Below are 22,385 nucleotides of genomic sequence, written 5' to 3'. Positions count from 1 at the left end.
TTTTTTTTTTTTTTTTTTTTTTTTTTTTTTTTTTTTAATTAAAATTAAAAATTTTTTTTGGAAATTTTTTAATAAATTATAACAGTGTTATAAAAAACACCCCAAATTTAAATCCTATTTTTTTATATAATTTTTTTTTTTATTTAAATAATTATTTTTTTTTTTTTTTTAACATTTTTTTTTAATTGGAATAATAAATAAATCCCTATAGGTATTTTTATTTGCTTTTGAAAGTTAAAATAAATTCTTTTGATTATTATATTTTAAAATATGAATAGGAAAAATTTGTGAAATTTTGATTTCCTTCTTTCAATAATATTATTTAATAGAAAAAAAAAAAAAAAAAAAAAAAAAAAAGATGAAAATACAACCCAATTTTCTAAAACAAATATCGATTAAATTTTATTTTATTGGTAAATGAATGAATGATTATATTTATTTTTTTAAATTCCATATGTTTAAGATTTAACCTTGTTAAATAAAATTCTCATCAGTTAAAGCACCATTACAACCAATTGAATGTATATTACTAATACTTGTATTAAAATATTCATCTATATCTTGGAAATTGGTTTTAAAAAGTGGTTCATTATAACTTTTTAATTTATTATTATTATATTTATTATTTGAATTATTACTATTTGAATTATTATTATTATTTGAAATATTATTTGAATTATTATCAGTATCATCTATTGATTTAAAATTACTACCAAACCTATTAAACTGTAGTGAAGCATTATTAGTTTTAACTAAATTAACAACAACACTAACTAAACAAATTAAAGCTAGTGATATTACAGGAATAATTGTTGGTATTAAATAAACAGTAGCATCAGCAATTGGTAAAACTTCTTTACATGGATGATGAGAAATATTTGGAAATTCAATAAATCCTAAAATTTTAAAATCTGAATAAATTGTAATACTATCATTAAAAGGTTCAAAAAAAATGAAAACTTCTGAATTACCCTTAATTTGATTATATGGATCTTTAATAATATCAAATGATACACCATTATCTATTTCATTATAATATTGTAGTTTATTATTATTATTATTATTATTATTATTTTTATTATTTAAATTATCAACATTAAATCTTGTATATAATGTTGAGAAATTACTTGTAGTTGAAAGCCATTTAAGATCACCATTGAAATTTTTACCATATTCAAATTCGAATGGATCAAGATCACTATTGATACCACAAATTGGTTTTTGTTGAATATTAGTTTGAACTTCAAATACCATTTTAAATCTATAACCAGTTTTTAATGGTGTTGAAACATTTGATAATGTTATTGATATTAAAATATCACCAATTTTATAATATTTAAATCTATCATTTAATAAAATATTTGAATTATTATTATTAATAGTATAAACTTCGATATTTATACTAATATCTGATGTTATTAATTTATATCTATAAACTTGATCATCATCATCATCATTATTATTATTATTATCTTCTTCTTCTTCTTCTGACTCTTCTTCATTAATATTACTGTCACTAGAATTATCTTTTTCATAATAATTATTATCATTTAATTTATAAAGTTTTTTAATTGACCAATCATGATGAAAGAATTGAATGAATTGGTTATAATAAATTGATTTAATATCTCTATTATCTACACCAGCTATTCTAATCTCTGTAAATCTTATTGTCCAACTACTATTTGAATTTGAATAAATTATTTCTGGTAATTTTTGATTATACAATGGTTGTTTCTTATTTATTTTATAATTATTTTCTTTTAAAAATTTTCTTTTACTATCATTATTATTATTATTATTATTATTATTATTATTATTATTATTATTATTATTATTATTATTATTATTATTATTATTAATATTATCACTATTATCAGTTTTAAGATTACACAATGGACCATCCAAAGAAAATGAGTCACATAAACAAATAGTTAATAAACATTGACTATGACTATTACAAATATCTGTGTTACTTTGATATTTTGATACTCCTTTATAAAGAATATAATTTTGTGATTCATGCATATCTTCATTATTACTATTATTATTATTATTATTATTATTATTATTATTATTATTATTGTTGTTTATAGCAATATAGATATCTTGTTCTAAAAGATCAGGAGGTGATATAAATTTAGTTTGTAAATTACATTTCAATATTTCAATATCTGAATGTTTGTTTGTATAATTTAATAAAATATTTATATATTGTTTATCGAGTGAATAATTATCAAAACTATCTAAATCGTTATTTATATCACCATAGTATTCAAGTATACTACTATCATTTTTAAATTGAATAACATCTGTACATGGTATCTTTCCAATATAAATTGAATTTTTATTATTATTTATATTATTATTATTTGATTTTAATAAGTTTTTACCCATTAATAAAATTGGATAATATGAAATATTACAAATTGGTGATAACACTATTGGAACATTTGATCCTTCTTCATTCTTTATTATATATTCATGTGGTGATATAAACACTTCTATTTTTTTATGTCCATAATCTAAAAGGAAAATAAAAAAAAAAAAATAAAAAAAAATTATGTTTAGAGAAAAAAAAAAAAAAGAAAAAAAAAATATTATTTTAATCTGGAAAAAGAAAGTATACTTTTATTTATATATAAAATTAGATAAATTAAAATAGTTGATATTTTATAATTCATTTTTTTTAAAAATGTAATTGATATATAGTTTTATATTTTAATTTTTTTTTTAATCTTAAAAAAAAAAAAAAAAAAAAAAAATTTGATTTAAATAAAAAATATCTCGAATTTTTTTAATTTTGTTATTCAATTAATATGGTTAATTTATAATTGTTAATATTTGTATTTAAATAAAAAAAATTATTTAAAATAATCTAAATTAAAAAAAAAAAAAATAAAAAAAAAAAAAAATTAAAACTACACAAATTATTTTTAAATAAATAAATAATAATAAAAATAAACACTTTTTAGTGTTTTTGTATTTTTTGGGATCGAGTGTGTGTATGTTAGTGTGTTTTTTTGTGTGTTCATTAAATTTACATTTTTTCGATTTGATTTAATTTTAATTATAAAAAAATAAAAATTTATATGATTTAATTTTTTATTTTAAAAAAAATATAATCTAATATTAATATTCTTTCAAAATTATAAAAAAAAAAAAAAAAAATGAATTTTTTATTTTATTTTTGTTTTTGTTGTGGTTGTTATTGTTGTTGTTGTTGTTAAATCTATTACTTTTATATTATCTGATTTTAAAAATTTATTTTATTATTTTTTTAATTTTATTTTTTATTTTTATTTTTATTTTTTTTTTATTTAAAATTTATCAAAAGCAGTTAAAGTATTAAAAGCACCAGAAGCTAATAATAAGTTTCTTCTTGAGAAACAAACATTATAAACTGGAGTTTGTTTTGTTGGATAAGTTTCCAAAAGTTCATCAGAGAATAATTTTGATTTAAGTGTTTTTCTTTTTCTAGATTCATCATTAATTAATGATGATGGTTGAGTTGAGAGGGAACTATTGAAAGCTTTTTTAACATCCCATAAACGTACTGTACAATCAGAGGAACCACTAGCAAGTATACTACCATCACAGCTGAAATCCAAAGAGTAAACACATTTTGTATGACCATCCATTTTTTTAACCTTTTTACCTGTCGATAAATCCCAAAGGATAACACTTGTATCCTCACCAGCGGTTGCTAATAATCTACCATCTGGCGAGAAGGCAACAGTGTAAATTGGGGCACGATGACCCATGAAAATACGCACACATTTACCGGTTTGAATCTCCCAAAGACGTGCAGATTTATCATTGCTACCAGTGGCTAAGTAATTGATATTTGGATGAAAACGTACTGTATTACAATCTGAAAGGTGACCAGTGAAAATACGTAATGGTGATATATGATTGGTTGTCCATAATCTTGCAGTACGATCATGAGATGCTGTTGCGAAATAGAAACCAAATGGACTAAAAGATACATCCCAAACTGGGAAATTATGACCTTTATAACAAACTAAATTACTCATTGTTTCCATACTCCATAATCTTGCTGTTGTATCCTCTGAACATGATAATAAATATTGTGAATCTGGTGAGAATGAACAACCATAAACTGGTCCAGAATGACCTAAAAATGTTTTAAATTCTGATTCTTTTTGTTGTTTTTGTAATTTGTTACTACTACTACTACTACCACTATTTAAATTATTATTTGCAGTTGTTGATTTATTATTTTCATTATTATTACCACTACCATTCATTGCTGATGATGCTGATGATGCTGATGATGCAAAATTACCATTTTCAAAATAACCATTTTGATTTGAATTTTGTTGTTGTTGCTGTTGTTGTTGTTGTTGCTGTTGCTGTTGTAATCTTTGTTCTTTCATTTCTTTTAAATTCCAAATCTTTACAGAACTATCACTAAAACCACCTGCAACTAATTGTGCATCCTTTGAAATATCTGTTGTATTTAATCCTTGATAAGTATTAAAAATTGTATAAAAACAAATTGATGGTAAATGACTAGATGATAATGAAACACATTTTGTAAAATCTTCCATTAATTCATTTTCAAATCTTTCAGTTCTAAATATATTTAAAATAAATAAATAAATAAATAAAAAAAAAGTTAATATTAAATAATAATTAATTAATTAAATTTTTTTTTTTTTTTTTTTTTTTTTTTTTTTTTTTAAATACATTACAAATTTGGAATTGGTACATTTGATTCAATTTTTGACATTCTTTCGTCTTTAACTTCTTTTTTTTTTTTATCTTTTTTCTTTAATTTTGGAATATAACCAGAAGTTGGTGGTGGAGGTGGTGGTGGAGCAACAACAGGTGGTAATGGTGCATTTGGATCAGTTAATGGTAAGATTCTACCTTGTTCCAATTGTTGTTTCTCTTTTTGTTGTACTAATACGTCATCCTCAAATTCTGGTTTAAATGCATGATAATTGATTGGTGTTGAATTTAAATCACCAGCATCTTTCTCTGATTGAAATGATATTGAATATTGTTCATCATCAATGAAACCAGGTCTAAGATTACTTACATTGATATGAATATATTGATTAATTAATCCTAATAATAATATGAAATTACTTTGATGTAAAAATGACATTAACAATTCAAATGAATATGCACACATTTTAATATTCCATCTATTATTTCTAAATAAATCAACTAACTATATAATAAAAATTCAATTATTATTAATTATTATTAATTATTATTAACTATTATTAATTATTATTATTATTATTATTATTATTATTATTATTATTATTATTATTATTATTATTATTATTATTATTATTATTATTATTATTATTATTATTATTATTATTATAAATTACTACTTACTTCATTTTCTTTTAAATGATCAGTATTACTAATACCTCTTAATAATTTTAAATCATCACCAAAATATTCTTCATGATCAGGACCAATTTTTTCCATTAATTCTCTAGCTTGTTGTGGATAACCTTTTGTGATTAAATCGATATATGAATGAACAAATACTGGATATAAGATTGAGAGTAATTCATTCTTATAGATATCTAAAGAACTGTGAATCCAATTACCAAGTTTTTTATATTGTTCTAAATAGTTTTGAGGATTAGATGTATCACCTTTATTGCTACTATTATACATATGAAGATATTGTGCTAATTCTTGATCATCTGATGATCCTAAATTATCTGTAACTGTATTAATATTGGTTTGATTGGTAGTGGTGGTATTGGTTGCTTCATCGTCTGATGGTGATATTGGTGATGACATTGATTGACTTGAATTAAATATTTCTTGTTTTAATATTGCCTCTGCATTTGTGTATCCTTTTTTTCTTAAATAATTAAGTACCGCTAAATCATATTTATCTTTTGTTTGTGCTGATTTTACTTCATTTGATGTTGGCGCGTTTGTAGTTGATGATGACGATGATGTTGTTGGTGTTGTTGTAGTAGTTGTTGTTGCTGCTGTTGTTGTAGGTGTTATGTTTGGTGTTGTAGGTGTTGTTGGTAATGCTGTTATATTTGATGATGTATTTGGGGATATTGTTGTTGTTGCTGTAATTGGTATTGCTGATGCTGATGATGGAACTGCTGTAATTGGTGTTGTAGTATTTTGAGGAAGTGGTGGTGTTAAAATTGTTGTTGTTGTTGTAGTTGGAGTTGGAGTTGATGTTGATATTGATGATGTTGTATTTGGGTTTGGTGTTGGTGTTGGTGTTGGGGTTGGTGTAGATGGCGCTGTAGAAGTTGTAGTTGTTGGTGATGGAGTTGATGTTACTGCATTTGCACTTGATGATCCAACACCACTAGCAGGTATAGTGGTTTGTGCTATAGGTGATGATATTGTAGTTGTAGTTGTTTGTGGTGTTGTTATTATTGGTGGTGATTGAGTTGGTTGTGATTGGTTTGGTTGTTGAGGTGGAGTTGACATTTTATATTATATTAATATTTATGTTTAAAAGATGAAATCTGTACAAGTTGGTATGTTTTTATTTAATTTACATATATTTTTCGGTTTTATTTTAATAATATATATTATATATTATTTAACTTTTGTTATCTGTATAACAATGAATAATAATAATTCACACAAAAAAAAAAAAAAAAAAAAAAAAAAAAAATGAAAATAAAAAATGAAAAAAAAAAAAAAAAAAAAAAAAAAATGAAATTAAAAATTAAAAAAAAAAAAAAAAATAAAATCAAAAATTAGTTATAAATAAATTTTATATTAAAATATCGAATCTTTATCAAATGAAGTAAATTATCAAAAAAAAAAAAAAAAAAAAACAAATTAAAATAATTAGATGAAGATTAAACAGAGAGGTTTTCCAAATGTTTTTTATTTTTTTAAAAAATTTTAAAAATAAACCATTTTTTACAAAAATTAATTAATTCTTAATAAAAAAAATAAAAAAACAAATGGCAACTATGACCCCCACCCCAATCAAAAGATATATCTTTTTTGGTTTTAAGATTTTAAAATATTTGAAAATTTTATTTTTTTTTTTTATTTTTTTATTTTTTTAATTAATTTTATAAAAAAAACTTTTTTTTATTTTTTTATTTTTTCTATTCTCAAAAAAAAAAAAAAAATAATAAATAATTAAATAAATAAATAAACAGATAAATAAATAAATAAAAAAATAAAAATAAAAGAATGAGTTCTAATGAACTAATGAATAAATTACCAACTATTATTGGTATAGTGACTTTATTTGCAATTCATGGATATAGAAAGAAATCATTGAATCAATCAGGAACAATAACAGCATGGCTAACTGGTGTATCAACTTGTATATTTGGATCAACATTTGCAACTTTATTATTATCATTTTATTTTTCATCTTCTTATCTTACAAAATATAAATCATCAATAAAGAAAACTATAGAAGATGGTCATACAGCAGGTGGTCAAAGAAATTATATACAAGTATTATCCAATAGTTTACCTGGTACAATTTTTGCTGCTATCTTTTATTTCTTTTCAAAAAGTTCAAATACTTTAATTAATTTTAATAATGACTTCTTTTCAAGTTTTATTATATGTTGTTTTATAGGGTAAATAAATAAATAAAAAAAAAATAAAAAAAAAATAAAATAAAAAACTATAATAATAATAAAATATTAATTTTTAATAAAAATAAAAATAAAAATAAAAATAGACATTATTCATGTTGTAATGGCGATACATGGGCAAGTGAATTGGGTATACTAAGCAAGGGTGAACCAATTTTAATAACAACTTTTAAAAAAGTACCAAAAGGTACAAATGGTGGACTTAGTCCTTTAGGTATTGGTGCGAGTATTGCAGGTGGTTTTTTCATTGGTTTAATGTTTTATATATCAAGTTACTTTTTCAATTTACCATTCTATCATCAACAACAACAAATAATATCAATATTGTTATTATCAACTATCTCTGGTTTATTAGGATCATTAATTGATTCATTAATGGGTTCAACATTACAACTCTCATTGTTTTCAATCGATAGAAAAGTGGTTATAAATAATGTTGATAAATTATTACCAAATGAAAAAACCAAACATATCAGTGGCGCAAATATTTTAGATAATCATCAAGTCAATTTCTTATCTTGTCTTTGTACAAGTATTTTATCAGGTTTCATTGGTTATTTCATTTTTAACTAAATTTAAAAAAAAATAAAAAGTACTAAAATAAGATTTTTTTTTTTTTTTTTTTTTTTGGGAATTTAATTTATGATATGATAAATGATGCTATGTCTATAAATTAAATTTAAAATTTTTTTTTTTTGGAATTTCAAGGTATTTTACTAAAAAAAAAATAATAAAAAAAAAAAAAAGTTTAAATATTTGGTGCTTTTTTTAAAATTATTTTTTATTTTTCCTTTTTTTTTTATTTTTTTAATTGTCTGTTGGTTTTTGTTGATTATTTTCGGTTTTCTCTTGAGCAAAGGAGACAACTAATTTTCTACCACCCATTTCATTTTCAGCTTCCATGGCCTTTTGAACGGAGTCTGATTGATCGAAAGTGACAAAACCAAAACCTCTTGAACGTTTAGTAACTTTATCGACTACAACATAGGAATGATTGATTGAACCATATTTTGAAAAATGTTGTTTGAGTGCTTCTCTGCAAACGGACCATGGTAATTGGGAGACAAAAATTTTATTATTCATTCTGAAGTTTTATATGTTTTGAGTGTTTTGGTTTTAAAACTTTTGGCATAAAAAAAAAAATTTATTTTATATTTTTTTTTTTTTTTTTTTTTTTTTTTTTTTTGGTTTTTTTTTATCGTTTTTTATAAAAAAAAAAAAAAAAAAAAAACTTTAATTTTGATTAATTTTTTTTTTTAAATAGAAATAAAACGTATAGAAAATGTCAGATTGGAGTAAGTTATGACAAAAATAGTTTTTTTTTTTTTTTTCTATTTTTTTTTTTTTTTTTTATTATTATTTATTATTTCTTTTTAAAAAAAAAAAAAAGATTTGATTATTAATAAATATTTATTAAAAAAAAAAAAAAAAAAAAAAAAAAAAGGTGACCTTCAAAAAGATAAATGGATTAATGAAAATAGAGAAGTTGAAGAAGTTGATGCATGGGATGCATCATCAGAAGATGAAGTAGAAAAAGTTGAAGAAGAAATTAAAGAACCACCAAAACCAGTTGTTAAACAATTAACAAAGAAACAAGCATTGCAAAGAGCAATTGAATTAAAAGAAAAAGAATTAAAAGAACCACAAGGTGACTTTGATATTTATTTAGAAGAGAAAAGAAAGAAAGAATTACAAGAAGCATCTGATTTAGAAAACAGTAAAAATTTATTCTCTGGTTTATCCGTTAAAGAATCATCATCAGGTGAACCAATTTCAACTTTTATTCCAAAAACTGAAAAAGATTTTGAACAATATTCTCAAATCGTTTCTGATTATTTATTAAAATATGATGTAAATATTAAATATTTAATATATTAATTTTTTTTTTAAAAAAAAAAGATTTATGATTATATGTACTAATTATTATTTTTTGAAAAAAAAAAAAAAAAAAAAAAAAAAAAGTCATCAATTCATTATGCTACTTTCTTTAAATCATTAATGAAAAAAGTTTTAGTTAATGTATCATCATCAGATATGAATGATATTTCAAAAACTTTAACAGTTTTAATTAATGAAAAATTAAAGAATGAAAAATCTGGTAAAGGTGGTAATAAAACAAAAACAAAGGTTGCACCAAAAAAGATTCACATGGGAAATGAATTACAAAACTATGATGATTTTGATGATGATGATTTTATGTAAATAGTAAATTAATTAATAAATAAATAAATAATAAAAAATAATAAAAAAATAAATAATTATTCATTATTTTATTTATACATTATATATATATATTTATTTATTGTTATTGTTTTTGTTATTGTTATTGTTATTGTTATTGTTATTGTTATTTATTATTTATTTATTTAAAATATTTTTCAATATCATAAATTAAAGTTTGTCTTTCATCTTTACATTCACCTAATTTAATTGATAAATCATTAATTTTTTTACTTTCATTATTTGTAAAATCGATATAAGGTTGAATACCTAATTGAATTTTATTTGAACTAATCCTAATTTCTTCACCAATATGATCTTGAATGGTATCATGTAATTGAAGACGAAGATTTGTAATCTTTGAAGAGATGGAACGTTTTAATTGAGCTTTTTTAAATGGTACCCAAGCTAAACCAGTGATGGCTAAAGCACCAATACCTAAAACACCAGTTAAATCAAAGAATGCTGTTGAAAGGATGGTTGCAACACCAACGGTACCAGCTTCGAATAGAATCGCTTGATAGATTGCATTTTTAATATCTCGACTAACCAATAAAGATTCGTTATCTCTATCATAGGATGATAAAGTTTTAGTGGTTCTTTCACCCATATCATTTATAGTTTGTTGTCTATTCGAAGAGAAATCACTAGAGTCATGAGTGTCTCTAATGAAACCAACCACTTTTTGAGATTTATTTGATGATTTCTGATTGATTAAATCAATGATCGATTTCCATCTTTTCGTATTCTTATCGACAATGTTATCAACTAAATTTCTAACCAATTGTTCAATCTCTTGATTGGTGCCATCGATAACGTGTTTTTCAAATTGGTTTCTAATTTCTTCACCTCTTAACAATTTCAAAAGATTACTAAACTGAATTTCATTATCTAAAAATGTATTGGCTCTATTCTCCATTCTCAAGAGTATAGTATCAATTCTTTCCAATTGGTGACGTAAATCCTTATTCAAATCGATTTGATGTTCATTAATTTGTGCCACGGCTAAATTAATATTTTCAAAATCAAAATCTAAAACACTTTGTTGAGAACGATATTCTTCATCAAATTCTGAATACAATTTATCTGCAACACCCAATGGATTTAATAATTTTAATTTCACACGTTCATTACTATCCAATGATTGTAAAATATATTTCTCTAAATCTAAAAATTTACTCTTTTTCCAATTAATATTATTTTCTAATTCTTGATAAAACTTTTGTGTATATTTATTATTATTATTGATATTATTTGGTTCAACTGATGTTGATGATAGTAAATTATTATAATTTATATTTGATGAATTATTATTATTATTTAAATTATTATTTAAATTATTAATTGATGAAGATAATTCTAATTTTGCTTTTAATGCTAATTTTGAACTTAATGGGAAAATCATTGGTTCAACATTTAATTGTGATTTAAAATTATCTTTTACAAAATTAATGACTTCATTTAATTCAGATTGTGCATTCGAAGAGAGTGGATTATTTTCAATGAGATCAGTCTTTGAAATGATTACTACGATCTTTTTACCCCATTTTTTAACTTTTTCTAAGAATATTTTTTCACTTTCACTGAATGCACGATCGATTGAAGTTACAAATAATACTAAATCACTCTTTGGTATGAAATGTTCAGTGATCTCTTGATGACCTTCAATCACTGCGTTTGTACCTGGTGTATCTACTAATGAAAACTCTTTTAACCATTCCACTGGTAATTGAATGATTTCATGTTCTGTATTGCTTAATCTTGATGGAATCGTATGTTGTGATATCGTTTCACCAAATTCAATTCTATTGATTCTATGAGTTGTTGGTGTTATACCTTCTTTCAAATATCTATCACCTAATAATGCATTTAAAAATGATGATTTACCACTATTGAATTCTCCAACAACTACCAATAAAAATGAGTTATCCTTTAATTGATCAATACTATCTTTAAATGATCCTAATGATGATGCTAATGGTGATTTATTATATGTAGTTCTATCATATTCTGTCATTATACCATATGCTTTCTCCATTGATGCTAATGTTTTCTTATGTAAATCTTTTGCAATCATTTTTCTAGCTTTATTAAACTTTATAAGATGAAATAAAATAAAATAAAATAAAAAGTTAATAAATAATAATAAAATTATTATTAAATAAATAGATAAATAACAGGTACCTCTTCATTCACAAATTGTGTATTTGTATTGGTGGTTGAATAGTACTTTTTAGCATTTTGGTAATAATAATTTTTTTTATAACCATAGCATAGTGGTAAAAATGTATTTAATACTAATTTATTACTATGATTACTTAGTGTTGAAATTATTTGTGAATTTGCTATTGATCTAACTATTGTCATTTTTTAATAAAAAAATAAAAAAAAATAATTTGAAAAATTAAAATGAGACTTCAAATAAAAAAAAAATTTAATTTTTTTTTTTTTTTTTTTTTTTTTTTTTTTTTTTTTCTTTTTCGATGAATCTATTGTTGTAATTAGTGTGTGGGTTTTGTTTGAAAAAATAATTTAAAAGGGGTATTGTTTTAATTATATATATTTTATTTTAATTTTTAATTTTTAATTTTTAATTTTTAATTTTTTTTTGAAAGTGGAATCTTTTTTTTATTTTAGTAAAGTCCAAATTAAATATTGAAACATTTAAAGTAATTGCCAACTTAATCAATTTGTCCAAATAATTAAATTTCGAATGAAATTGATTGGTTAACGGAAAATCATAATTTTGATTGAAAAAAAAAAAAAAAAAAAATGTTATATTTTAATATTATATTTTTAAATAATTGATAATAATTATTTTGTTTTTTTTATTTTTTTTTTATTTTTTTTGATGACAAATTTTTATTTAAAATTATTCGACAATTCAAAGAAAATATTTTTTAAAGGACAATAATCCACATCATCTATCTTTCTCCATTTTTTCTTGAAACGACTGGATTAAATTTTTTAAATTTTTTTTTTTTTTTTTTTTTTTTTTCATTTTTTAAATTTTATAAAAAAACAGTTTAAATTTTTATTTTTAAATTTTATCAAACACTATAACAATTACAATGCAATCAAATTTCATCTTTGCCACTTTATTAGTTTTACTTAGTCTTTTAACATTCACATATGGTAAGTTTTATTAATAAAATAAAATTAAATAAAATAAAATTAAATAAAATTAAATTAAATAAAATGAAATAAAATAAAATATTCAATAATTTTTTTTATTTTTGTTTTTAGCTAGTGGAAGTTCATCAATGACATCATCAAGTATGCCTATGTTTGGTGGTGCAATTGTTGCTGCCTTTGCATTTGCCATTTTTTCAAGATTAGCTCAAAACTTTGCTCCACGTGCAATCTTTTCACTTTTACCATATCATTCAGTCTCTTGTTAAAAAAAAAAAAAAGAATATATATATGTAACTCAAAAAAAAAAAAAAAAAAAAAAGGATTTATTAAACAGTAAAACTACCTCAACTTTTTTTTATTTTTTTTTTTTTATTATTTTTTATTTAACTTAATTTTTTAAAAGAATAAAATAAATGACAAAGAAAAAAAAATTTGTAAACCAAATAAAGTTGGACTGGGTGCCATTACCATAAATATTTATGGTAATGACCCAATAATCACTTTTTTTTTTTTTCTTTCTCCTAAACAACCATTTTCCAAAACGACTCAATTTTTTTTTTTTTTTTTTTTTTTTTTTTTTTCTCGCTCGCCCCATCATTTTTTTTTTTTTTTTTTTTTTTTTTTTTTTTTTTTTCAATTATTTATTTTTAAATTTTTTAGATAAAAATGATAAATAGTGCACAATATGAATTTTCATGTGGGGTTGAATTAGAATCGGTTGATATTCAACTTGATATCGAGCGTGCATATGATTTGGAATATCAATTTATAATGACCTCAATTTCACATCCAAGATTTAATCGTGATTTTACCAAAGCATCAATTGGTAATAGTTTTAGTAACAAAGTAGCATTTACAAGATCAGATACATTATTACAATCAAATTATTGGAGATCATCAATCGTTGGTAAAACCAGTACCAATGGTATAGATTTAGATTCAATTGATCCAACAATTCGTAGTAATAGTGTTAAAACATTAAAACAAGAGATATCATGGGCAGCACATTTATCATTACCATCAATTCTCTTACCAACACCATCATTCAATAGTACAAATTATGCACAAGTTGTAAATCAATCACTCCAATCACTTTCCTATATGAAAGTTTGGATTAGAATACCATTAGTTTCACCAAAATCACAATTATTGAATAAATTTGATTATTATCAAGATCATAATACTAGTGGTGGTAGTGGTAATAATTTAGTTGATAATGATAATCCATGGGAATGGTGGAACAATTTTAGATTACTTTGTAATCAACATCCAAATTTATCAGCAGTTTTAGAGATGACATCAGATTTACCATCAAAAGAACAATTACAACAATGGTTAGGTGAACCAGTGAAATGTGTAATTATACCAACATCAGTTTTCTTAACTAATAAAGCGGGTTTTCCAACATTATCAAAAGCACATCAACAATTTCTTTTACAGCTATTCAACTATAATATTCAATTTGTTGTTAGTGGTGCATCTATGGATACTTTAAAAGACTACAAAACCTATTTGAAATTTTTACATACAAATCAAAATCCATTAACTCAAGAGGAATACTTTGAAATGCCATATTTAGATTTCCTTCAAGCACCACTTCAACCATTAATGGATAATTTAGAATCACAAACTTATGAAGTCTTTGAAAAAGATCCAATCAAATATAAACAATATCAAAATGCTGTTAGATTGGCTTTATTGGATTTGGATAAAAAAGATTCAAAAGATGATCCAATCATTATTATGGTAGTTGGTGCTGGTAGAGGTCCTTTAGTAAATTCTTCAATTCAAGCTTCAATTGAAGCTAATAAATTTGTTAAAGTTTTTGCTGTTGAAAAAAATCCAAACGCTATCGTTACGTAAGTATTTACTATATTAAATAAAAACTGAAAAAAAAAAAAAAAAAAAAAAAAAAATTAAATTATCTAATCATTATTTCTTTTTAAATAAATAGATTAAGAAATAGAATTATAATGGAAGGATGGGAAGAAATTGTTACAGTTATTGATAGTGATATGAGAGATTGGAATACAGAATATAGAGCAGATATTATGGTTAGTGAATTATTAGGATCATTTGGTGATAATGAATTAAGTCCAGAATGTTTAGATGGAGCACAAAGATATTTAAAAAAAGATACAGGTATTAGTATTCCAACTTGGTATACCTCTTATATTGCACCAATTAGTTCATCAAAACTTTTTAATGAAGTTACTGCCTATGGTGATTTAAAACATTCAGAAACACCATACGTTGTTAAACCTCATAATTTCCATCAATTAGCAGAATCAAAACCATTATTTACATTCTCACATCCAAATAGAGATGAAATCATTGATAACTCTAGATATGAATCATTAGAATTTGAATTAACAATTCCATCAACCACTTGTCATGGTTTCATTGGTTATTTCGATTGTTGTCTATATAAAGATGTTCATATAAGTATTAATCCAAGTAATTTTTCAACTGGTATGTTTAGTTGGTTTCCAATTTATTTCCCATTAAAACAACCAGTTTATTTCTCAAATGGAAATTTAAATAATAATAATAATAATAATATAAAAGCTAAATGTGCATTTTGGAGAAATGTTTCAAAGAGTAAAGTTTGGTATGAATGGTGTTTATTATCACCAACAATTACTCCAATTCAAAATGTTGGTGGTAGATCATATTATATTGGTCTTTAAAGAAAGATTTAAATAAATTTATTTTAAGTTTTCCTTTTATTTTTAATATTTTTATTTTTATTTTTTTTATTTATTTTTACTTTTAAAATACAATAATAATTGATGTTTTTTTTTTTTTAATATAATTCTTAAGAATCAAATGGTGAAGGTGTATTATTATTATTGTCATTAAAAACAAAAGTGCCATTATCATTATCATTTGTTGTTGTTGTTGTTGCTGTTGTTAATGATGGTGAATCATCGCCAACTACTTCATTGAATTTATTATCAAAAGAGAATGGTGCACTTCCAAAATCATCAAAACCACCTTTAAATGGATCAGAGGATACATTGTTTGTATCAGGTTGATGTTGAGGTTCAATTGATGATGAAAATGGATCATTTGCACTTGGTTGACCAAATACATTACTTCCAAAATCAAAATCACCATTTGAACTATCACCAAAAGTTGTATCACTAAACTTTACACCAAACTCTGTTGTTGTAGTGTTGTTGTTGTTATTGGTTGGTGTTGGTGTAGTTTGGAAATCATCAAAAGAATCATTACTTGTAAAACTTTGATTATTTTGATTTGACTGAGTTGGTTGTTGTTGTTGTTGTTGTTGTTGTTGTTGTTGTTGTTGTTGTTGTTGTTGTTGTTGTTGTTGTTGTTGATTGTCACTAAATAAATCAGAATCAATTGGTGATTGGCGATTATTGGTTGTTGTTGAATTTGTATTAAAAGTAAAATTTGATGAAGGTATTGTATTTGAAGAAATTATACTACTATTATTACTATTGTTTGATACACTTTCACCACCAAATGAATCTTTTGTAAAGTTTGAGAATAAAATTTGACCAAATGGATCTTTACTGGATTGAAATGCATCATTTGTTTCAAAAAGTGGATCTTTATCAAAGAGAGTATGAGCTTCTGATAAAGTTTCAGAACCACCATCCCTAATTGATGATGTACTTTCCTCACCAAATGGATTATTATTTGAATCACCACCAAATGGATCTTTATTTCCTCCACCGACACCAAAGAAATCTGATTGAACTTTATTTGTTGAAGATGAGGTTGTTGGTGGTGCTGTTAAATTATTACTTCCAAATGAGTTGAATGAAAATTGATCGGAACCAAAATGATTATTTAATGTATCTATACTAGTATTATCATTGAAACTATTGTTACTACTGACACTTGCACCACTTAATTTTCTAGTTGAAACACTACCACCTGTTCCACCAACTGATGAATTTGATGATTTCAATTGATTAACAGTTGATTTAACTGGTGATGTAAATGTTAAATTACCATTACTAGTATTTATAGTGTTATTATTATTATTATTATTAGTTGTGGTGGTGGTAGTTGTAAATGTTGGTACAAAAGTTTTATCATCATCAAATGGTGAAGTTGGTAAGGATGATGATGATTTAACTGGTGGTGAATTAAAAAAGTCCCAATTATCATTTCCACTTACACTTGCAGTTGGAATTGAAGTTGCTGTGTTTGTAGAGGTGGTATTTGTATTAATACCACTAAGGAAAGTTATATTATCATCAGATTTAACAGAGGTTAAAGATTTTGAAGTTGCTTGTTGTTGTTGTTGTTGTTGTAATTGTTGTAATTGTTTTTGTTCTTCTGCTAATTTTTGTTTTTGTTGTTTTTGTTCCTCAGCTAATTGTTTTAATTCTAATTTAGAGTCATTCAATTGTTTGGTTACAGTTGAAATTTGATTCTTTACATCGGTACGATTTTGTTTAATCGATTCAATTGATGACAATAATTGTTCGATTTGTTGTTTATTCTTTTGTAACTCTTGTTGTTTTTCTTTAAGATCATCATTCAAGTGTGAGAGTGCTTCATTTTGTTCGTCAAACAATTCACTCTTTTCTCTGAGTAGTGATGATTGTTGTTCCAACTGTGATTTTAATGATTTAATATCGACTCTAGCGGTTGAAATTTGTTCTTTCAATGATTGATTATCAGCTTTAATAGAGGATAGTTTGATTTCCTCTTCTTTTACATTTTCCCTAACCTCATCTAATTGTTGTTGTTCTTGTGCGAGTTGTTGTTTTAACTCTGCTTCCAATTGTAATTCTTGGTTCAATTTAACTTGAATTTCCTCTTGTCTAATTCTCTCTTGTTCAAATACTTGTTGTTTAACTTTTTCAATGTTTTCAAATAATTGAGTAATATTGGTGGATGTTGGACTAATTGGATTGTTATTATTACTAGTTATAGAACTATTATTTGATGAAGTTGGTTGTGAAGATGTTGATGGTATTGGTGGTGGTGATGATGTTGTAGCATTAGTTGATAAGAAACTACTACTACCACTACCAATACTAGTATTTGAAATGGTCGATTGTGGTGAAACTTGTTGTTGTTGTTGTTGTGGTAATTGATGTTGGAATGAATTCATACGTGTAATACTATTACTTCTTGGTGGTTTTGCTAATAAATTATTACCACCACCACTATTATCAAATGTAAATGATCCTTCTCTTGTTATAGTAGAAGGTGGTGTACCTACAATTGAAGGTGATTGCTGTTGAGGTGGTGGTGAAAGTAAACCACTAACATTCAAGCCACCTGAAGCAGTTGCAGGTGTTGTAGTAGTAGTAGTAGTTGGTTGTATATTTGGTTGGCCAATTGGTGTGGTATTTGAAACTAAATCATTTAAATTTATATTATATTTTGAATCACCAGTTTGTTGTTGCTGTTGTGGTGGTTGTTGTTGTAGTTGAGAAGATTGTGGTGAAGATTGTGGTGGTGGTGAAGTTATTGAAGAAGGATTGAATGTACTCTTTGAAGATTCTAATAATAGTTGAGGAAGTGATTGAGGTAATTCTTTACCTTTTTTTCTTTGAGAGATTAAAAACATTGCAATTACAAATTTATGTTTATCTAAAACTTGTTCTTGATTGTGGTCAGCTAAATCCCAAATCAATTTCAAATCTTGATTGGAGAGACCAGATTTCTCAAAGAGAACTTTTGCTTGAGAACCTGTGAATATACCTCCCTGTTGGTTCTTATTGAATAAATCTTCATATATTATTCTCTCGGGTGGTGGTATTAACCATTCTGGAATCTTTGGTGATGGTACACCAGCCGAACTAATATAATGTGAAGATGTAATCAATGATTCTGGTAATTTATTTGGTAGTTCATAACCTTTTAATACTGATCTAATGAGAAATGTTGCCATTATAAACTCTTGACAATCCAATTTTTGATCCTTACTAACATCTGATAAATTCCAAATATGGCTCAACATTTTTGTTGGCAATCCACTTGTACCAAATATAGTTTTAGCTTGTGATCCTAAAATAAATCCATCACCATCCTCATCATATTTATTAAATAAATCTATATAATTTTGTTTTTCACCATTACTTATTATCCACTTTTATTAATTATTATTATTATTATTATTATTATGTTATTATTAGAAATATGAGTGTTTATAAATGGTTTTTTTTTTTTTTTTTTTTTTTTTTTGAATTAAAACCTACATCATTTTTTAATGGGGGAATATCATTTAATTTTGGTGGTGGAATAACTGGTATTAATTTAATACTATCCAAAGTAACTGGTGCTCCCATTTGTGCCAATGAAACTAATTTTAATGCTACAAAAAAATCGTCAATATTTAAATATCCATTATTCACATCTGATAATTGCCAAATCTAAAATTATTAATGAATAAAATAATAATAAAAAAAATTTAGTAAAACTATTGGTTTGTTTTTTTTATTTTTTTTTATTTACTTATTTATTATTATAAATTAAAAAAAAGTAATTACATCTCTTAAAATATCATTTGATAACATTGAATTTCTAAAAAATGATGCATCGTTTAAACCAATTACTCCATCTTTGTCCACATCAGCAATTTGAAAAAGTTCTTCATAATAAACTTTTTGTGCTGGAGGAACTTGTGCTTCGCTCCTCATTTATTGAATAAACAAATATATAAATCACAATTAATAAAAAAATTGAAAAAAAAAATAAAAGTAAAAAAAAAAAATTAAAAAAAAAAATAAATTAAAAAAAAAAATTATAAAAGTAAAAAAAAAAAAAAAAAAAAATAAAAAAAAAAAATTAAAAAAAATAAATTTTAAATGGGAAAAAAAAATAATAAAAAAAAAAATGATTAAATAAATTGGGAAAAAAATAAATTAAAAGAAATGATTGAATAAATTGAAAAAGGAAAAATAAAAAATAAAAAAAAAAAAGAATATATAGTTTTTATTTTTTTTTTATTATTTCTTTATTATTTAATTGTGTTTTTACAAAAATACCCAAGTTCAATTTTAATTGAAAAACATTTGTCCCCACAAGATTTTTTTTTTTTTTTTTTTTTTTTTCATTTTAATTTTTTTAATTTTTTTTATTTTTTTTTTTATTTTTTTATTTTTTTTATTTTTGAGTTTCATTCGTTCAAATACAATTATTGGGTAAATTAAAATTCTAATTGTCTAAATTTATTTATTTTTTTTTCTTTATTTTATTATTTTTTTTTTAATAAATAATAGTAATAAATAATAATAAATTATTAATAATTAAAAATCAATTAAAAAAAAAATAAAAATAAAAAATAAAATAGAAAAAAAAAAAAAAATAATAAAAACACACACTCACACACCCAAACATACAAGCAATATAATATATATATAGAAAAAAATGAAAGTAATATCAGGCTTATTATTTTTCATTTTAATTAGTTGTTCTTTATTTTTAGTTCAAGGACAAGTTGATTGTGTCACAAATTCAAGTGATGCTAGTTGTACCAATTTTCAATATCCATTGGCAAATATAACAGCAGATATCAATAATTTATGTGGTAGCATGCCTTATATGCCAGTTTGTACCATTCAACAATCATGTAATCAAGAATCCTCAACAAGTGGTATTTGTGATCCATTCTCAATTCTTGGTGATAGTTGTCTTCACGATATGCCAGGCATGAGTGGTTGTAATAACTTTAAGAAATTATGTGCATCCGGTTCAGTCGTTGAACAATGTTCAACCGTTGACTCTGTTACCGATCTTCCAACTACAATGAAAATGTGGGCAAATATTAAAAGTATTTGTAATGAAATGACAATGACAGGTTGTGAAAAATGCACAATATTAAATGCCACTTGTGATGTATTAACAGTTTATTCCACTCTTTGTCTTGCAATGCCAGAGATGGGTCAATGTGCCAACTGGACCCAAATGTGTGCTTCTTCTGGTAACATGGCAAGTTCACCAATCTCCTCGGGAATTTGTACTGATGAGCCAACACCTGCAACAGATTGTTTCACCAATCCATCCGATCCAAGTTGTGCAGACTATGTTTATACTGCTGCCAATGCAAATGCCGATATCCTTAACCTTTGTAAGAGTATGCCATACATGACAGTATGCTCCATTCAAAAATCATGTAATCAAGAATCATCAACAAGTGGTATTTGTGCTCCATTTTCAATTCTTGGTGATAGCTGTCTCCATGATATGCCAGGTATGAATGGTTGTTCAAACTTTAAGAAACTCTGCGCATCAGGTTCAGTTGTTGAACAATGTTCATCAGTCGATTCAATTAGTAATTTACCAACCACAATGCAATTATTCGCTGGTATTAAAAGTATTTGCACAGAGATGGCAATGGATGGTTGTGAGAAATGTTCAGGAAATTCACCAACTACCACCTGTGATGTTTTGCCAGTTTACTCCTCCCTTTGTATGGCTATGCCTGATATGTCACAATGTGCCAATTGGACCAAGATGTGTTCCTCCTCTGGTCAACTCTACAACTCTCAAATCACATCAGACTATTGTGTCGCCTCTGTTGCTGACGCCGTTCCAATCATGAGAATGTACTTTCACACTGGTATCTTGGACTATATCCTCTTTAAATCTTGGGTACCAAGAACTGACCGTCAATTTGCTGGTTCATGGTTTGCCATCTTTTTCTTTGCTATCTTTTTTGAACTCGAAAAAACCCTTAGAAGTATTTTAGAAAAAAGATGGACTCCAAACAAAAAAGATTCAGAAGATAATAATTTAATTAATTCATCTTTCTTAAGTGGTTCTTATCCAAAATTCTCTTATAGAGATATAATTGTATGTATAAATTCTTTTTATTTTTTTTATTTAATTTATTCATACTAATAATAATTTTTTTTTGTTTTTTTTTTTTTTTTTATTAAAACAGAGAGGATGTTTACATGCTATCGAACTAACATGTAGTTATGCTTTAATGCTTGTTGCGTAAGTTGAACCTTTTTTTTAATTTTATTAATTTTTTTTATACATAATGAAATATTAATGTTTTTTTTTTATTATTACCAATTAATTTACAGAATGACATTTAATGTTGCACTCTTTTTTGCAGTAATTGCAGGAGTTTTAGTTGGTAATATTCTCTTTGGTAGATATCGTAACTATACTCCAAGAGTTACTTGTTGCGAGTGAACTTCCGAAGATCTTGACACCTTAAAGAAATATAAATGATAAGTAGTTAAAAAAAAAAAAAAAAAAAAAAAAAAAAAAAAAATTATTTATATATACACCAAATCAAAATCAAAATCAAAAACAAAAAAAAAACCAAAAGAAAATATGGAAGGTGGATCAGTAATTTTATGTGTCTCAACCCCCATACTTTTCAACTTCCCTCCCTTTATACCTCCTTCCTTTATACCTCCTTCCTTTATACCTCTTCACCCCTTCTTTCCTTCCTTCCTCTCCACTTTTCCT

General features: G+C 24.1%; 10 protein-coding genes across 10 annotated transcripts; 5 read left to right on the top strand and 5 right to left on the bottom strand.

Annotated features, from left to right (window-relative positions):
- Positions 1-474: 474 nt before the first annotated feature.
- On the bottom strand, positions 475-2,684 carry DDB_G0287339 (hypothetical protein; the record flags this gene model as incomplete). The annotated part of the gene is made up of 2 exons (XM_632155.1): positions 475-2,525; positions 2,630-2,684. 2 exons carry the CDS (start codon positions 2,682-2,684, stop codon positions 475-477), a joined length of 2,106 nt encoding a protein of 701 aa, XP_637247.1.
- A 636-nt stretch (positions 2,685-3,320) lies between these two features.
- taf5 (transcription initiation factor TFIID subunit) lies at positions 3,321-6,462 on the bottom strand (the record flags this gene model as incomplete). Its single annotated transcript, XM_632154.1, has 3 exons — positions 3,321-4,599; positions 4,719-5,203; positions 5,380-6,462. The coding sequence occupies 3 exons, from the start codon at positions 6,460-6,462 to the stop codon at positions 3,321-3,323; spliced, it is 2,847 nt and encodes a 948-aa protein (XP_637246.1).
- A 726-nt stretch (positions 6,463-7,188) lies between these two features.
- DDB_G0287439 (hypothetical protein) lies at positions 7,189-8,180 on the top strand (the record flags this gene model as incomplete). Its single annotated transcript, XM_632153.1, has 2 exons — positions 7,189-7,589; positions 7,694-8,180. The coding sequence occupies 2 exons, from the start codon at positions 7,189-7,191 to the stop codon at positions 8,178-8,180; spliced, it is 888 nt and encodes a 295-aa protein (XP_637245.1).
- A 234-nt stretch (positions 8,181-8,414) lies between these two features.
- Positions 8,415-8,690, bottom strand: DDB_G0287335 (RNA-binding region RNP-1 domain-containing protein; the record flags this gene model as incomplete). The annotated part of the gene is made up of 1 exon (XM_632152.1): positions 8,415-8,690. The coding sequence occupies one exon, from the start codon at positions 8,688-8,690 to the stop codon at positions 8,415-8,417; it is 276 nt and encodes a 91-aa protein (XP_637244.1).
- Positions 8,691-8,889: 199 nt separating this feature from the next.
- Positions 8,890-9,809, top strand: eIF3s1 (eukaryotic translation initiation factor 3 subunit 1; the record flags this gene model as incomplete). Its single annotated transcript, XM_632151.1, has 3 exons — positions 8,890-8,902; positions 9,052-9,458; positions 9,570-9,809. The coding sequence occupies 3 exons, from the start codon at positions 8,890-8,892 to the stop codon at positions 9,807-9,809; spliced, it is 660 nt and encodes a 219-aa protein (XP_637243.1).
- A 160-nt stretch (positions 9,810-9,969) lies between these two features.
- On the bottom strand, positions 9,970-12,194 carry DDB_G0287331 (hypothetical protein; the record flags this gene model as incomplete). Its single annotated transcript, XM_632150.1, has 2 exons — positions 9,970-11,922; positions 12,012-12,194. The coding sequence occupies 2 exons, from the start codon at positions 12,192-12,194 to the stop codon at positions 9,970-9,972; spliced, it is 2,136 nt and encodes a 711-aa protein (XP_637242.1).
- A 704-nt stretch (positions 12,195-12,898) lies between these two features.
- On the top strand, positions 12,899-13,228 carry DDB_G0287329 (hypothetical protein; the record flags this gene model as incomplete). The annotated part of the gene is made up of 2 exons (XM_632149.1): positions 12,899-12,962; positions 13,074-13,228. 2 exons carry the CDS (start codon positions 12,899-12,901, stop codon positions 13,226-13,228), a joined length of 219 nt encoding a protein of 72 aa, XP_637241.1.
- Positions 13,229-13,628: 400 nt separating this feature from the next.
- Positions 13,629-15,652, top strand: prmt5 (protein arginine methyltransferase; the record flags this gene model as incomplete). Its single annotated transcript, XM_632148.1, has 2 exons — positions 13,629-14,821; positions 14,917-15,652. The coding sequence occupies 2 exons, from the start codon at positions 13,629-13,631 to the stop codon at positions 15,650-15,652; spliced, it is 1,929 nt and encodes a 642-aa protein (XP_637240.1).
- A 128-nt stretch (positions 15,653-15,780) lies between these two features.
- Positions 15,781-19,597, bottom strand: DDB_G0287325 (hypothetical protein; the record flags this gene model as incomplete). The annotated part of the gene is made up of 3 exons (XM_632147.1): positions 15,781-19,047; positions 19,157-19,330; positions 19,448-19,597. The coding sequence occupies 3 exons, from the start codon at positions 19,595-19,597 to the stop codon at positions 15,781-15,783; spliced, it is 3,591 nt and encodes a 1,196-aa protein (XP_637239.1).
- Positions 19,598-20,327: 730 nt separating this feature from the next.
- p80 (endosomal membrane protein) lies at positions 20,328-22,103 on the top strand (the record flags this gene model as incomplete). Its single annotated transcript, XM_632146.2, has 3 exons — positions 20,328-21,752; positions 21,844-21,899; positions 21,992-22,103. The coding sequence occupies 3 exons, from the start codon at positions 20,328-20,330 to the stop codon at positions 22,101-22,103; spliced, it is 1,593 nt and encodes a 530-aa protein (XP_637238.2).
- Positions 22,104-22,385: the final 282 nt, after the last annotated feature.

Source organism: Dictyostelium discoideum, assembly GCF_000004695.1.
Source record: "Dictyostelium discoideum AX4 chromosome 5 chromosome, whole genome shotgun sequence".
NCBI lineage: Eukaryota > Evosea > Eumycetozoa > Dictyosteliales > Dictyosteliaceae > Dictyostelium > Dictyostelium discoideum.
Note: the sequence above shows the minus strand (reverse complement) of the source record. Positions and strands in the feature narration are given on the sequence as shown.